The sequence below is a fragment of the Trematomus bernacchii genome, unplaced genomic scaffold (assembly GCF_902827165.1).
Source record: "Trematomus bernacchii unplaced genomic scaffold, fTreBer1.1, whole genome shotgun sequence".
Lineage (NCBI taxonomy): Eukaryota > Metazoa > Chordata > Actinopteri > Perciformes > Nototheniidae > Trematomus > Trematomus bernacchii.
The window spans coordinates 968,304-983,557 of record NW_022987709.1 but is presented as its reverse complement, the minus strand read 5'-3'; the positions used below and the strand labels follow the sequence as shown (position 1 = coordinate 983,557).

Here is a 15,254-nt window from a genome sequence, read left to right as displayed (position 1 = left end):
AAGGGGGTTGTAGAAGCTTGCTTCAGGAAGTCACGCTATCTGTTGAAATATACATCGCACAATAAAAATCTGCCTGACTGTATGGGGATAAAATGTGTGTAAAACTGCAAACATAATTTAAGAACACCACTCTGTACACAGTACATACTTAGAAAATAAGTAGTACACAGAGATAGAATTCAGATAGTACAAAGTCTGTATAAGGGAATAAACTCTGTGTGATTTTTTAAGTCAAATCTGTGTAAAAATTGAGACAAAACAGCAGAACTAGAGTTCTGTGGAGGCAAAGTCTGCACCAAACAGAGGCAGCTCATTCGTGGTCAGCTGCTGCCCTCTGGTGGCGAACAGGGTGTGTAACAATATTTGACAAGAATTGTCCAGTATATTAAATAAATACAAACGAACACATATCAACAAAGTCAGATAATATAAAAGAGGTCAATCATGGAAGGAGATTTTGAAAAAATTATATAAGCGTTCCAATTTCCAGAAGCTTCCGCGAGCAACTGGTCAGGTGCTACCATCTGGTGGCCAATAGGGTGTGGCACAAAACAAACAGACTAATGATAAATTAAGGTTTGGCTCCATCTGCTGGACATATTGTATATTATATTATTTTTAGAATTTGGACGAGAATAACAAATAGCTGTCCCAGTACCAGGGAGTCTACTAGAACAGTGGGGGACCGGAAGAAGGCGGACATTTAATGACTGATATATAAGTAATAATAATATATAATATATTGCTGATATTAAATAACTGATATATAAGGCATGATATTTCTGAAAATAAGAACACCGTCAACGGCATTCTATTACAGAAAAAGGGGGGATATACATCAGGCAATATGTATGTGAGATTATTACGTTTTTAAGAGAAATTGATAAATTTAAAAATACTAGCTTTGGTTATTTTTTGTTTTGTTTGTTGCTTTTAAGAGAAATTGATACATTTAAAATAATCTAGTTTTGGTTATTTTTTGTTTTGTTTTGTTTGTTCCTTTTTTGTTCGGTTTTGTTTTATTTTTGTTTTATTTTTTATTTTTTTGTTTATTGTTTTCTGCATAGTCTCTTGTCCACACTCCAGTCTAGTTGGTGGCGGTAATGCACCTACAAGTTGGTTTGCCAACCGCCAATAAACACTAAAGAAGTAGAAGAGATGAGTTCAAAACCATATTTCCAGCAACTTAAGGGCTTGGTATGAGACTTCTCCACACAGGTTGCTGACGCCAAAGGGGGACCCGAGAAACACGAGGCCAACACAGCAGAGTTCGTCTGGCTGAAAGTCATCAGGCCTAAGTGACTCAACCCCAGGTTTTCCGGCCCCTACCGAGTGACCCAAAGGACCTCCCATGCCGTCCGCCTAGAAGGAAAGGGAGACAACTGGTACCACTGGAGCCAGTGTGCGGTCGGGAAAAACACCTGCGAGGATCCTAGACGACATTAGGACAGATCTGGCCCTCGTCAAGGCAGTCGACCCAGAAGGCGTCATCAGCGGACCAGAGGAGGAGGATCGGGAGGACATCTCTCGAGCAGTCGACCCAGGAGGCGCCATCAGCGGACCGGAGGAGGAGGATCGGGAGGACATCTCTCCAGCATCGACCCGGAAGCCGCCATCAGCGGGCCGGAGGAGGAGGATCGGGACATCTCTCCAGCATCGACCCGGAAGCCGCCATCAGCGGGCCGGAGGAGGAGAATCCAGAAGACATCTCTCTAGCAGGCAGCCCAGAAGCCGCCGTCAGCGGGCTGGGGGGACAAAGACACGGCAAACCAAGACAGCATAGGGAAACTCCACTTCCAGCTGAAAAAGGTTGAGAGAGCCGGTGTGGAACTTTGTTTAATAATCAATTTTTTGAGGAACTTTCAACTTTATTTTTATATCCCATAATTGAAGGGATTTGTATTTTTTATTCTCCAGAACTAGGTGTTACCAAAAGAGGGAAAAGTTTAATAATGTCTTTTCTAATTTCTGTGGCTACTTTTATTGCCATTTTGGTGACATGTGGTTGTTGTTGTGTGCCTTGTATCCGCTCATTGTGTGTTAGACTCATCAGTTCCACCATTGAGAGAAAAGCTGCCCCTTCCTCTTCGTACCAAATGCCCTTGTTGGCTTATGCGTCGGAGGGGGAAGAGTACGATGACTCAGCTGACAAGGACGAACTTTAAAAAAAAACATATTTTATTCTCCCTCCACTGTCATAAGAAGTTGTTGTAGTGGACTGTTCCTAAAGGTTTAAAGTGCTCTAAATCCCAGCTTCTGATGGATTTATATAAATGTTGGGACAGACACAGTAGAAAAAAATGACAGTGGTTATGTTCCAAATGCTATATGTTGATCTCGTGAGGGATCCCAAAAGAGGGATTGAAGTAAAAAGATATGATTCTAAACTGTATTGAAGTAAACATGTATTATTTTGAATTGTATTTTAGTGAACATGTATTGTTTGAACTGTTTTAAGTAATCACATATATAGAAATTATATTCTCACTTACAACTCACTGACCCAGAGATCCTGTTTCACACACATACACCTCCTTCTCACCAGCACACACACACATATTCTTTTCAAGGTTCTTTCTGGGCATCATTATATTTGTGCACAAGGTTTAATTGTATGAGAAAGAATAGTTTATGTGAAATATCCCATGGGAAAGTAAGGGAGTGGATATCGGTGCAGAGATAAGATTGACTTTGCCCTTGAGGAACTTCAGAATCTCACGTTCTGGTCAGAACTCTGATTCGCTGTATTGAACCCGACCAGAAGTGAATCCAACCAGTAAAAACACCTGGGGGAGTGAGCAGCTCACACAGCTCCTCCCCACGGACTCTCTAATTCGCTTCGGAGTAAAATGGGAAGGAAGAAGTAAACACATCTCCGCCCCAAAATATGAATATGAATACTGTTGTTTTTGTATGTAAAATGCTTTCTTGTTTGATGAGTGGTTGGTCCCGATACCTGTGTCCGCATCGCATCACAAACCTGAAGTCAATGCTTCTAGTTTGCTGAGTGGTTGGTCCCGATACCTGTATCCGCATCGCATCACAAACCTGAAGTCCGGAGTACTCTGTAAAACTTGTATACGTGTTTTGTTTCCTACCAGTAAACTCAGATAATTGTTATAACTTTTGATTCCGGTGTTTTCAATTCCTTTCTTTATTAAATAGAGATCAGCCTCATCCAACGAACGGCGCGTAGCGGAGGGGGGGGCTATCAGCTACCACCATAGGTGTTCTGCTCCAACACACTTCATACGCCTGTTTCCCTTTATAAATCACAATCGACTCGAAATGCGGCGCAGCTTTTGCAGGCTTCACGTAACGCCCATATTTGCCTATAAATAGTCAAAGAAACGCCCATTCATTCATTCATTTTGACTGACTGCATGAAGAAGATCCCAGGAAATGACGACCGAACAGCTAAAAAAGACATCTCACACTGTGTCAGATTTGGGTTATTTTGGGGAGGTCGAGATAAATCATATTGTTTGGTGGATGCAGTTTGAACCAGAGTAGCAGCATGGAGGTCGGATCGTCACCAAAATAAATAAATAAGTGGTCCGAAAAAAGTTAAAGACAAAAAAAATACACATAATCTTCCTCAGGCAGTGTGTTTGTCCCGGGGACAGGAGACACTCCCTTGATGAGAAACTGTAAGAAATGATCGGGGAATCCCTCCGGAGTGGAGTCATGACGACTGGATCTGAATTATTTTGTTGTATTTGGTGGTTTGTGTTCCAGCTGTCGATCAGCAACTATACAGTATATCCATAATCCACCAGTTAAAGGAAATACAACTAATGTGTTGTGTTATATTAGCTGTACAATTTACCACATATGGTGTTCTTAGTTTCCATACCTCCTGTGTTTTACGAGCGACTTATCAAGTCTTGGCAAACGGCATAAAACTCGATTAAACGTGATAGTATATAAAACGATAGTTACGTCTGTAACTACGGTTCTATGAGTCCCGGATGACCGCCAGAGGCGGTGCTTTTAGCACTGGATATGTCCATCGTGCGCATGCGCAGTACGAGTACCAATATCAACAAAGTCACCTGTGACCCACGTGACACCGGCTATATCAGCCCGTGTCATCAGAGGATCTGTTCCCAGAATCTTCTCGCGAGCACACAAGAATTCTGAGTGACAGGAAACTCTGGCGGTCATCCGGGACTCATAGAACCGTAGTTACAGACGTAACTATCGTTCTATTTCGTCCCTACTGACCGCCAGAGGCAGTGCTTTTAGCACTGGATGACTTATACCAACCATGTCATGAAGAAACCAAATACTCACCTAGCTGGAAGCAGCGGAGCTTGGCAACAGGACCACGCCCAAAGGATGGGGAGTGGCGACATTGACCCGGTAGAACCTGGAGAATGTGCCGGAAGACGCCCAAGACGCCGCGGCGCAGATGGTCTCCAGGGGCACTCCTCTCAGGGCGGCCCAAGACGTTGAGACGCTCCTTGTAGAGTGGCATCTCACCCCTGATGGCAGGGGGCGGCCACTGGCCCCATAGGCATGTGCGATTGTATCGACAACCCAGTGGGACAGCCGCTGCTTGGAGAGAGCACAACCCTTCCTAATGCCGCCGTGGCAAACGAAGAGCTGCTCTGACTGCCGTACACAGGCCGTAGCATCGACATACGCTCTCAGGGCACGCACAGGGCACAGCAACTCAGGCGTGCGGCTCTCCTGTGGGACGTTAAAGCGTGCCAGCTGGATGGGCCGATTGGAGTGGGCAAGTGGAAGCACCTTGGGCAGGAACGCCACATTCGGCCAGAGGGCAACACCCGAGCCATCGGAGTTCCACCTCAGGCATGTATCGCTCACGCAGAGGGCATGCAACTCCCCAACTCGCTTCCCTGAGGTTATGGCAAGCAGAAATGCTGCCTTCAAGGACAGCCACTTAAGCCCTACATGGGCCAGGGGCTCGAAGGGAGGAGATGATAGGGCATCTAGCACTAGGGGCAGGTCCCAAGCCGGAGCCCTCGGGGTACTAGGGGGACGATGCCGTAAGGCCCCCCTCAGGAAGAGGGACACCGACCTGTGGCGCCCCACCGTGGCGCCGTCGACCTCGACATGTTGGGCAGAGATAGCAGCCGTATATACCTTCAAAGTGGAGTGAGAACGTCCACTATCCAGAAGGGACTGCAGAGCAATGCCCCGGATTCTCAGCCTTACCCAAACACCAGTGGGAGAAGAGCTTCCATTTGCACTCGTACTGTGCTCGAGTGGATGGTGCTCTGGCATTCAGGATAGTTTCCCTGACCGATGCCGAAAAAGCGCTCAACAGTGGGTTGGGCCCTGCAGAGGCCAAGCCCAGAGCTGGAGGCGGTGAGGGTCGGGATGCCAGATCTGACCCCTGAGCTGTGACAGAAGGTCCTTCCTGTCGGGGAGGCGCCATGGTGGGCCGCAGCAGAGACTGCGTAGCAGCGGGAACCAAACTCTCCCCGGCCAGCGGGGGGCGACCAGAAGGAGCCTGTGCCCCTGAGTAAGGACCCTCTGAAGCTTCTGTAATAACAGCGGCTGCGGCGGGAAGGCGTACAGGAGACTGTCTGGCCAGTCGTGTGCCAGAGCATCCTGCCCCATTGGGCTGGTCACCTCTGCCCAGGAGAACCAGAGGGGGCAGTGCCTCGACTCCTCCGAGGCAAAGAGGTCCACCTCGGCCCTGCCGAAAAGGCTCCAGATTGTCTCCACCACTTCTGGGTGAAGCCTCCACTCCCCTGGTGGAGGTTTGTGCCGAGAGAGGAAATCTGCCACCTGATTTTGGTCCCCTGGTAGAAAGACTGCCCGCAGGCTGGCCAAGCGGGGAGACGCCCAAGACAAGAGGCTCTGTGAAACCCGGAGCAGCTGTACGGACCTGGTGCCCCCCTGGTGGTTGATCTGGGAAACCGCGGACATGTTGTCCGAACGAACAAGCACATGCCTGTCCGTCAGTTGGGGTAAAAAGTGCCTGAGCGCAAGCAGCACAGCGCGAAGCTCTAGCACGTTGATGTGATATGCACCTTCCTGGGCGGACCACAGACCCTGAACAGTCCTGCCCTGCCACACAGCACCCCACCCTGAGAGACATGCATCTACAGTGACAGTCTCCCGGCGGGATGGGATGGCGCCCATGGGCGCTCCCATCAGAAGATAGGCCCTGTTTCTCCAGCGTGACAGAGAGTGAAGGCACTGGCGCGACACCCTGACCCTCCTGTGCCTGTGCCACTTGGCGTCCAAGTGAAGGCTGTTCAGCCATATCTGCATAGGGCGCAGCGACAGCAGACCTAAGGGCACAACGGCTGAGGCAGCCGTCAGTCTGCCCAAGAGCCGGAGGAACTGAATGTAAGGCACATTCTTGCCCAGCCTGAAGAGGGGGAGAAGGTGGGAAATATCGTCCACACGACGAGGTGTTAGGCAAGCCCTCATGGCGACCGAGTCTAGGACCAACCCCAGGTAAGTGACCCGTTGGGAGGGGACCAGGCAGCTCTTCCCGGTGTTTACTGTCAGGCCCAACCGGGCTACGTGACATAAGAGGCGCGCCGTATCCTGGGCCACTTGGGACCGGGACGGCGCACAAACCAGCCAGTCGTCTAGGTACGGCAGGACCTTCATGCCCTGTGCCTGCAGGGGTGCGAGAGCTGCCGCCACGACCCTGGTAAACACCCTTGGAGAGAGGGAGAGACCGAAGGGAAGCACCCGGAACTGATAATGCTGGTCCTGAAAGGCAAACCTCAGGAACTTCCGGTGGTGGGCCGCAATCGGCACGTGGAAGTAGGCGTCCCTTAAGTCCACGGTTGTGAACCACTCCCCCTGTGTGACAACACAGAGGGTGTCTGCTGTGGTCAGCATGTGGAAGGGCAGCACCCTCAGGAATCTGTTGATTCCTCTGAGGTCCAGTACTGGACGAAATCCGCCGACTTTCTTGCTCACCAGAAAGTACGCCGAGTAGAACCCCCCGGACTGAAGCAGGGGGTCCACTGGCTCGATTGCGCCCTTGGCCAAGAGGACGGACAGCTCTTGGGCCAGAGCTAAGGCCTTCGCCGGGTCGCTGACAACCGGCCGAAGGCTAGGGGCCGGCGTCGAAACTGCAATTCGTATCCCTGGGTTAGGGTGGAAACCACCCAAGGGTCGGTAGTACAGGCAGCCCAGTAGCTGAGCTGCTGCTGGGAAAAGCAGCCGACGACCGGCCCAGGGACTTCAGGGCCTAGCCCCCCGACCCCTTGGGGGGCGGCGGTAAGGCTGTGGGGCCCGGGGCTGCCTAGAGGGCTGGCGACCGGGGGCACGAAAGTCATTAGGAGGCGGTTGAGTAGACCGCTGGGACCTCCGCAGACCACCACTGAAAGCCAGTGGCAGAGTGCGGCTGCTAGAGGGGCCCCTGGGCCTGCTGGGAGTAGGCACAGGCCTACGTAGACCCGAGAGCTGCTGCCTGGTCTGTCTAGCTTGGGCAGCACGCTCTAGTGCCGCCAGGGCAGCTGCTCCAAACAGCTCCCCTGGTTCGACCGGCACGCCGCGGAGGACACTCCTACATGTCTCCGTTAGTGGTGACTGAGCCAGCCAAACCTGGCGTCGAGTCTGCACCAGTAGGGACATAACTCGTCCCAATTCCCTAGTCATTAGGGCAAAGGCCTGCAGTGAAGCGTCACTGAGGCCCAGCAAAGAAGGCTCAGCCGGAGCCTGCTGCAGAGAGGCGGAGGCGGCCAGCATTAGATGGGAGAGAGAGTTCCCGATACGACCCATGCGTGCCGCTGCGTCGTAGGCCTTACAGAGCAGTTCGTCAGCCTTAGGGCCTCATCAGGAGCCAGAATCAGGGAGGCGATGGCAGGCTCGATGGGTGGCATGCGACCCAGCCCCACCCTCGCCGGATCCTGCATGGCAGCCAGGGTCCGGCTATCAGAGGGGCTACGCCTGAAGAAGGCGCTAGCCTGAGCCGCGTCGGCCTGCGGAACAGGAAGCTGCAAGTGTGCCAGGGCCGCACGAATAATGGCCGCCATGGAGGCGTCCTCCACGCCCTGCAGAGAGCCCTGAGCAGAGGAGTGGGAAGCCTCCCCGGAAGTGAGCGGGGCCTCGTCCTCCACCTCTTCGTTGAAGAGGTTAGCCGAGGCCGCTAGTGACATGGCATCCTCATGCAGAGGTGCGGCAACCGAAGGAGGGGCAGGCGGCAAGCCAGCAGCCCCTATACCGGCCCCTGGTTGAAGGGCTAAGAGGAGCGACTTCATCATGTCCATGTCGGCGGCTAACCGATCCACCTTAGAGGACAGCCTGTTAGGGGGCGAACCCGTAGCCATCGCTCCCTCGGGTCGCCGGGAACGGCCAAACTGACCTAGGGGAAGATGCGACAAGGAGAGGTGTCCGTTGGCTTCTGCCAGACGCTCCTCTGCGACTCTGGCCGCTCTAAGCGCCCAAGGCATGCAGCTACAGTTCATGCAGGCGTCCTGCGTGAGACCCTCCCTCAAATGCTCGAGACCAAGGCAAGAGGGGCAGCGGTTGTGGCCATCCTCGGGCTCGAGAGAAGCCATACAGGCGCTACATGGATGAGCCATCATGTAGGTAGCCGGATGCAGCGTAACCGGGAGCGGGGTGCGAGAACACAGCCTTCACCAGTTACCTGCTGAACGGAAGGAGTAGAGCCCTGCTCCTACTCGCCGAACACGAGAGGGGTGTAATGGGGTACACCCGCGTTACTTAGCAGAGGGAGCGGGGAGCGAGAGCACTGCCTTCACCTAGCTAAGTAAATGAAAGTGCAAAGCTACTAGCAGAGGGAGCGGGGAGCGAGAGCACTGCCTTAACCTAGCTGAGTAAACGAAGCACGGAGCTACCAGCAGAGGGAGCGGGGAGCGAGAGCACTGCCTTCACCTAGCTGAGTAAACGAAAGCGCGAAGCTACTAGCAGAAGGAGCGGGGAGCGAGAGCACTGCCTTCACCTAGCTAAGTAAACGAAGCACAGAGCTACCAAATAAGGAAGCTTAACAGGGCAGCTAGCCAGCCGGCTGCTGCTCACAGTCAAGGAACACTCTTACCAGGAGCGGGGGTGAAAACACTGCCTTCACTGGTTGAGTAAAATAGCGAAACAAGCTAAGGAAACTGCTTCTAAAGAAAAACCAGCACGGGTAATCCGGTGCTTACCTCAAGCGTCAGCCAAAGTGGCTGACCAGGCAGGACACAGTTAGGCTGAGCCGCGCTACTGCTAACTAGCTAAACAAGAGGACACAACACAAGCTGGAACTCAGGATGCTAATGATAGCTTGGCGCAACGCCGCGCTATCAGAAAAGTACAGAGAACGCAACAAGGGCAACTCCTGGGAGAGGGGGCGGAAACGCTACCGTCACCAGAAAGTTCAAGCCAGGTAGCAACCAAGACAGAAATCAGGACAACCTAGCTGGGAGAGGGAGTGGAAACACTGCCGTCACCGACCAAGCCGACACCAACCTGTCCGTTGAAGTTTTCTGCGCAGCCGGCCGCAGCTCCTGGAGGACGGGTAATCCCGCGGCTCCGACTGGATCAGTCGCGAAGCTACACGCAGCCAGCTGGATGCAGAGAAATCCTTAAATCCAAACGTTCCAACTGAACGCTGTAGGCTACAATAGTGTAGCCACGGTACTCTCGCGCAGCGAGAAGATGAAAGGAACAGATCCTCTGATGACACGGGCTGATATAGCCGGTGTCACGTGGGTCACAGGTGACTTTGTTGATATTGGTACTCGTACTGCGCATGCGCACGATGGACATATCCAGTGCTAAAAGCACCGCCTCTGGCGGTCAGTAGGGACGAAATAGAACCATGCTCGTATCTACAACCTATAGAAATGCAAAACGGCGTCAGTTTAGACGTTATTCTGTCCTCCTGCTTACCGCATCATTTATGAGAAAACATTTCATGACATTAACACAACATATTCGAGGTGGTTTTAAATAACATTTCCGTATTTATTTATTTCTCCAAGTTATGTTTTTGTGTGCACTGAGGAGTCTCAAACAGGCGTTTGTTTAATCATTTTAAGATTGGCTTTAATCAATGTTTGAAAATGAATTCTTCATATTTGATAAATGAGAGGTAACATTTTATTTATGGTATTATTTCCACATATTTCTCTCCATTCTTCCTTCTGCCAACGGTGTCGCAGTTTCTCGGCTCTCCCGTTGTTTTGCTTAGTGCGTATGCATGGGTCAGAGTGTGCGTGGAGGACCGCACATTTTCCCGTCAAGTTAGTATTTTATAAATCGCAAACATTGCGTAGAAACTGGCGTACGCCATTTTTTGAGCGTATATCCCTTTATAAATGAGGCCCCTGGTGATGTGATTTATGTGGTGATTGAATTTGAGCTGACTGTTGAAGATGACTCAGAGTTTGCGGATATGAGGAGGGGATAGAGTGTTGCCGTCAAGGGTGAAATTGAAATTCTGGATGGTTTTGGTACGGGATGGGGGGCCGATGATGATGATGTCTGATTTGGCACTGTTCAGTTGGAGATAGTTTGTTTGCATCCATGCTTTTATTTCTGAGAGACAGTTGGTAAGAGTGGAGTGTGTTGTGGGGGTGATGGTTTTTGTTGAGATATAAAGTTGGAGGTCATCGGCGTAGCAGTGAAATTGAAGGTTGTGGCGACGAATGATCTTGCCAAGGGGGAGCATGTAAAGGATGAAGAGGAGGGGGCCAAGCACCGAACCCTGGGGGACGCCTTGGGACAGAGGAGCAGTGGAGGAGGTGCAGTTATTGATGTTGATAAACTGATGTCAGCCAGGAGAGTGCAGTGTCGGTGATGTTGAGTGATGATTCGAGGAGGGACAGCAGGATGGTGTGGTTGATGGTGTCGAATGCTGCGGTGAGGTCGAGGAGGATGAGGATGTTCAGGTTGCCGGAGTCAGAGGAGAGGAGGAGGTCGTTAGTGATTATGAGAAGAGCTGTTTCGGTGCTGTGTTTTGATCGGAAACCGGATTGAAATGGCTCAAAGAGGTCATTGGAGCTGAGGTGGGATTTAAGTTGTGAGGCAATGACATGTTCAAGTATTTTTGACAGAAAGGGGAGATTTGAGATGGGCCGGAAGTTGGACATGATGTCAGGTGTGAGTCCAGGTCTTTTGAGAATGGGTGTGACAGCAGCCAGTTTGAGAGAGGGGGGAACTGATCCAGATCTGAGGGAGGAGTTAATGATGGTGGCGATGAGTTGGGAGATGGCAGGAAGACTCTCTTTAACAAATGTGGAGGGCATTGGGTCAAGTGTGCAGGTGGAGTTAATTCCAGTCATGAAGTGGGACAGTTGCATGGGGGTCACAGGGGAGAAGTGGGACAGGGGCTGTGAGGTGAAGGGGGGGGGAGCCAGGAGGGGAGGTGGGGGGTGCTGATGAGGGTGTCAGATTGCTGTAAATGTTGCTGATTTTGGTTTGGAAAAACGAGAGGAAGGAGTTGGACTGTTCCGTGGTGAAGGATGAGGTGGCGTTGTCACAGGGTTTGAGAAGTTTGCTGATGGTGGAGAACAGACGCTTGGGGTTGCTGGAGCCAGACTGAATGAGTTGTGAGTAGTAATTAGACCGGGCTGCTTTGAGTGCGTTACTGTACTGCTGGAGATAGTCTTTGTAGATTTGTAGATGGACTGTGGTTTTCTTGTGTTGGCGTTCCAGTTGACGTTTCCTTGATTTCATTTGGCGGAGTTCGGGGGTATACCAGGGGGCAGAGTGTATGAAAGAGACATGTTTAGTTTTTGTGGGGGCCAGTTAACTGGTGCTGTTATAATAGTCCACAAGTTCAGATGGGTTTTCAGAAAGTGGGGGGGGGGAGACAGACATCTTGCAGGTAATGGAGGCAGTGATTGCTGAAGGTGAGATGGATTTTAGATTTCTGTAGGTTATTGTTTGTTTTTGCTTTTGGGCGGGGATGGGGATGTTGATGTCCATGATGATGGCCAGGTGATCAGAGATGTGAAGATTGAGGCTGGACAGATGATGGATGGTGAGACCAGTGGAGCAGACCAAGTCCAGGATGTGACCACAGCTGTGTGTTGGGAAGTTGATGTGTTGAGAGAAGTTGCAGCAGTGAAGGGTTTCCATAGATTCAGAGGCATATTTGCAGGTCGGGTCGTCAACATGAATGTTAAAATCACCTAAGAGGAGAACAGATGGGGATATGGCAGAAAGCTGAGTGAGAATGTCAGAGAGGTCGGAGAGAAAGGAGGTGTTTGGCTTCGGCGGACGGTAGATGATGACTGTGACCAGGGGCCTCATTTATAACGCCTTGCGTAGGATTGACGTAGGAAGGTTGCTTACGTAGTACAAAGCACAAAAATAGGTACATAAATGTTCTGCCATTTTCCGATTCACAAAACCTTGCGTACCGGCGAGGTAAGTGCGTACGGCACTTCCTACGCCTGTTTCCCTTTATAAATCACAATCGACTCGTAACGCCCATATTTGCCTATAAATAGTCAAAGAAACGCCCATTCATTCATTCATTTTGACTGACTGCATGAAGAAGATCGCAGGGAATGACGATAGAACAGCTAAAAAAGACATCTCACACCGTGTCAGATTTAGGTTATTTTGAGGAGGTCGAGATAAATCATATTGTTTGGTGGATGCAGTTTGAACCAGAGTAGCAGCATGGAGGTCGGATCGTCACCAAAATAAATAAATAAGTGGTCCGAAAAAAGTTAATGACAAAGAAATACACATAACCTTCCTCAGGCAGTGTGTTTGTCCCGGGGACAGGAGACACCCCCTTGATGAGAAACTGTTAGAAATGATCGGGGAATCCCTCCGGAGTGGAGTCATGACGACTGGATCTGAATTATTTTGTTGTATTTGGTGGTTTGTGTTCCAGCTGTCGATCAGCAACTATATATCCATAATCCACCAGTTAAAGGAAATACAACTTATGTGTTGTGTATTAGCTGTACAATTTACCACATATGGTGTGCTTAGTTTCCATACCTCCTGTGTTTTACGAGCGACTTATCAAGTCTTGGCAAACGGCATAAAACACGATTAAACGTGATAGTATATAAAACCATGCTCGTATCTACAACCTATAGAAATGCAAAACGGCGTCAGTTTAGACGTAATTCTGTCCTCCTGCTTACCGCATAATTTATGAGAAAACATTTCATAACAGTAACACAACATATTCGAGGTGGTTTTAAATAACATATCCGTATTTATATATTTCTCCAAGTTATGTTTTTGTGTGCACTGAGGAGTCTCAAACAGGCGTTTGTTTAATCATTTTAAGATTGGCTTTAATCAATGTTTGAAAATGAATTCTTCATATTTGATAAATGAGAGGTAACATTTTATTTATGGTATTATTTCCACATATTTCTCTCCATTCTTCCTTCTGCCAACGGTGTCGCAGTTTCTCGTCTCTCCCGTTTGTGTGCTTAGTGCGTACGCATGGGTTAGAGTTTGCGTGGAGGACAGCACATTTTCCCGTCAAGTTAGTATTTTATAAATCGCAAACATTGCGTAGAAACTGGCGTACGCCATTTTTTGAGCGTATATCCCTTTATAAATGAGGCCCCAGGGGAGTGGGACCAGAGAGTTTGAAGACCAGGTGTTCAAATGAAGAAACATCGGGGATGGAGATTATGGTAGTTTGGTAATTTGGTATATGGTAATATGGTAATTCAGTGTTTCCCCTACCATTAGGCTTGTTTGAGACGAGCTGCGGCTCGCCTCGAAAGTAGACGAGAATAGCCGATCGCAGCCGGGGGAGGTCTCAAAAAGCTCGCCTGAAGTCGGACAGCTCGGAGTCGGCTTCTTCTTCTTCTTCTTCTTCTTCTCTCGGTTTTTTGGCGGATTTCAAACAACTTTAAGGTGCATACCGCCACCTCCGGAGTCGGCTTGACTCGGTTTGCATTTATAAATGCACACGGCATCTATTGCACGTCTGTCCGTCCTGGGAGAGGGATCCCTCCTCTGTTGCTCTCCCTGAGGTTTCTCCCATTTCCCCTTTAAACTGTGGGGGTTTCTCTGGAAGTGTTTCCTTGTATGATGTGAAACGTAAGGACAGAGGGTGTCGTATTGTTATACTGATATTCTGTACAAACTGTGAAGTCCACTGAGACAAATTTAACATTTGTGATATTGGGCTATATAAATAAACATTGATTGATTGATTGATAAAGAATGGACAAATGTGTTTAATCGTTAATATCAGATATGTACTAAGTAAATACATTTGTTCCTGCTCAAGATTAGATTCAACTTTATTGTTATTGCACAGATTACAGGAGACAACGAAATGCAGTTTAGCTTCTAACCAGGAGTGCAACAAGCAGTAAAGTGAAAAGTAATGTACACAATCTACAGAATAAAATATAGAATGAATTGAATGAAGAATAAACAGTGAGGGGTATGAATACACTAGATACACAGTAGCCTAGCCAGTATGAACAGTGTGTTGTATGAATATGCTAAGATATATAAAGTATGACAACGGTAAGCAGTGCAAGTATAGTATACAAATATATAGATATTCATTTAATGATGATAAACATTGTGGAACAATGATGAAAAATGTGAATGGAAGTGGCGACGTAAAACTGACACAAAACAACAACACACTTTTGCCGAGCCAATGGAGAGTTTCATCACCAGCACGGGGTAAAACCCACCAATGAGCGCTCAGCTCGAGATACCAGCAAGTCGTTTCCCATCAAGCATTTCGCTTCCGCAGCCCGTGGAGAGAAACTGCGCCGCCTCGCCGCGCCTCGCTCTCAAGTCTGCGGGCGTCTTTGTCCCGCGAGATTTCAACGTCTCATGTAGGCAGCCTCCAGAGCAAGTCGGACAAAATGACTAACCATCATGCAACGCACTAGCAAGACGTTGATCGCAATTGCGCAGGTCTGCGCAGGTCTCGCTTGTCTCAAACAAGCCTATTGTCTTGTGCGGCTTTCACACCAGCGCTTTTCCCTTTCTAGCTCCTAGCGAGAGCTTTTCTGGTTCAGCTCCGGTTTCCCTTTTCAGCTCCCGCTCTGTTCACACTGCCGAGAGATTTTCTCCCACAACAACAACGGGCCGGGGACTGCGTCGGGTCGACGATCGTGTTGCTTTTAATCATACGAAGCCAGATTAAATTAAATAACGACTTCTCCAACCTTATACTTTTCTCCAGAGTGCCGTGGTTCATTGTTTATTAATGTGTTTCAGCGGCATTTACCGACCGCTGCAGTGCTGGCTGCTCTTCTACGGGAGTGTATTCTCCCGTTAGCTCCGGGTTAGCTCACACGGCTCTAAAGTATTCACTGTCTGACTGTCACACAAGCAGCTGATACATA

The 15,254-nt window shown here is 49.4% G+C and overlaps 1 protein-coding gene across 1 annotated transcript; it reads right to left on the bottom strand.

Annotated features, from left to right (window-relative positions):
• Window positions 1–5,164: 5,164 nt before the first annotated feature.
• Window positions 5,165–8,528, bottom strand: LOC117491055. Its single transcript, XM_034140892.1, has 3 exons — window positions 7,752–8,528; window positions 7,206–7,560; window positions 5,165–7,088 (listed from the first exon to the last, which is right to left on the bottom strand). Exons 1-3 carry the CDS (start codon window positions 8,526–8,528, stop codon window positions 5,290–5,292), a joined length of 2,931 nt encoding a protein of 976 aa, XP_033996783.1. The 3' UTR covers window positions 5,165–5,289.
• Window positions 8,529–15,254: the final 6,726 nt, after the last annotated feature.

Excerpts from the sequence above, each read along its gene's own strand:
- LOC117491055 (XM_034140892.1), bottom strand. The coding sequence starts at position 8,528 with ATGGCTCATCCATGTAGCGCCTGTATGGCTTCTCTCGAGCCCGAGGAT. Across the intron at positions 7,561-7,751 it reads TAAGGCTGACGAACTGCTCT|ACTCGACGCCAGGTTTGGCT; the intron begins GTAAGGCCTACG and ends CTACTGGTGCAG. Across the intron at positions 7,089-7,205 it reads TTACCGCCGCCCCCCAAGGG|GGATACGAATTGCAGTTTCG; the intron begins GTCGGGGGGCTA and ends ACCCTAACCCAG.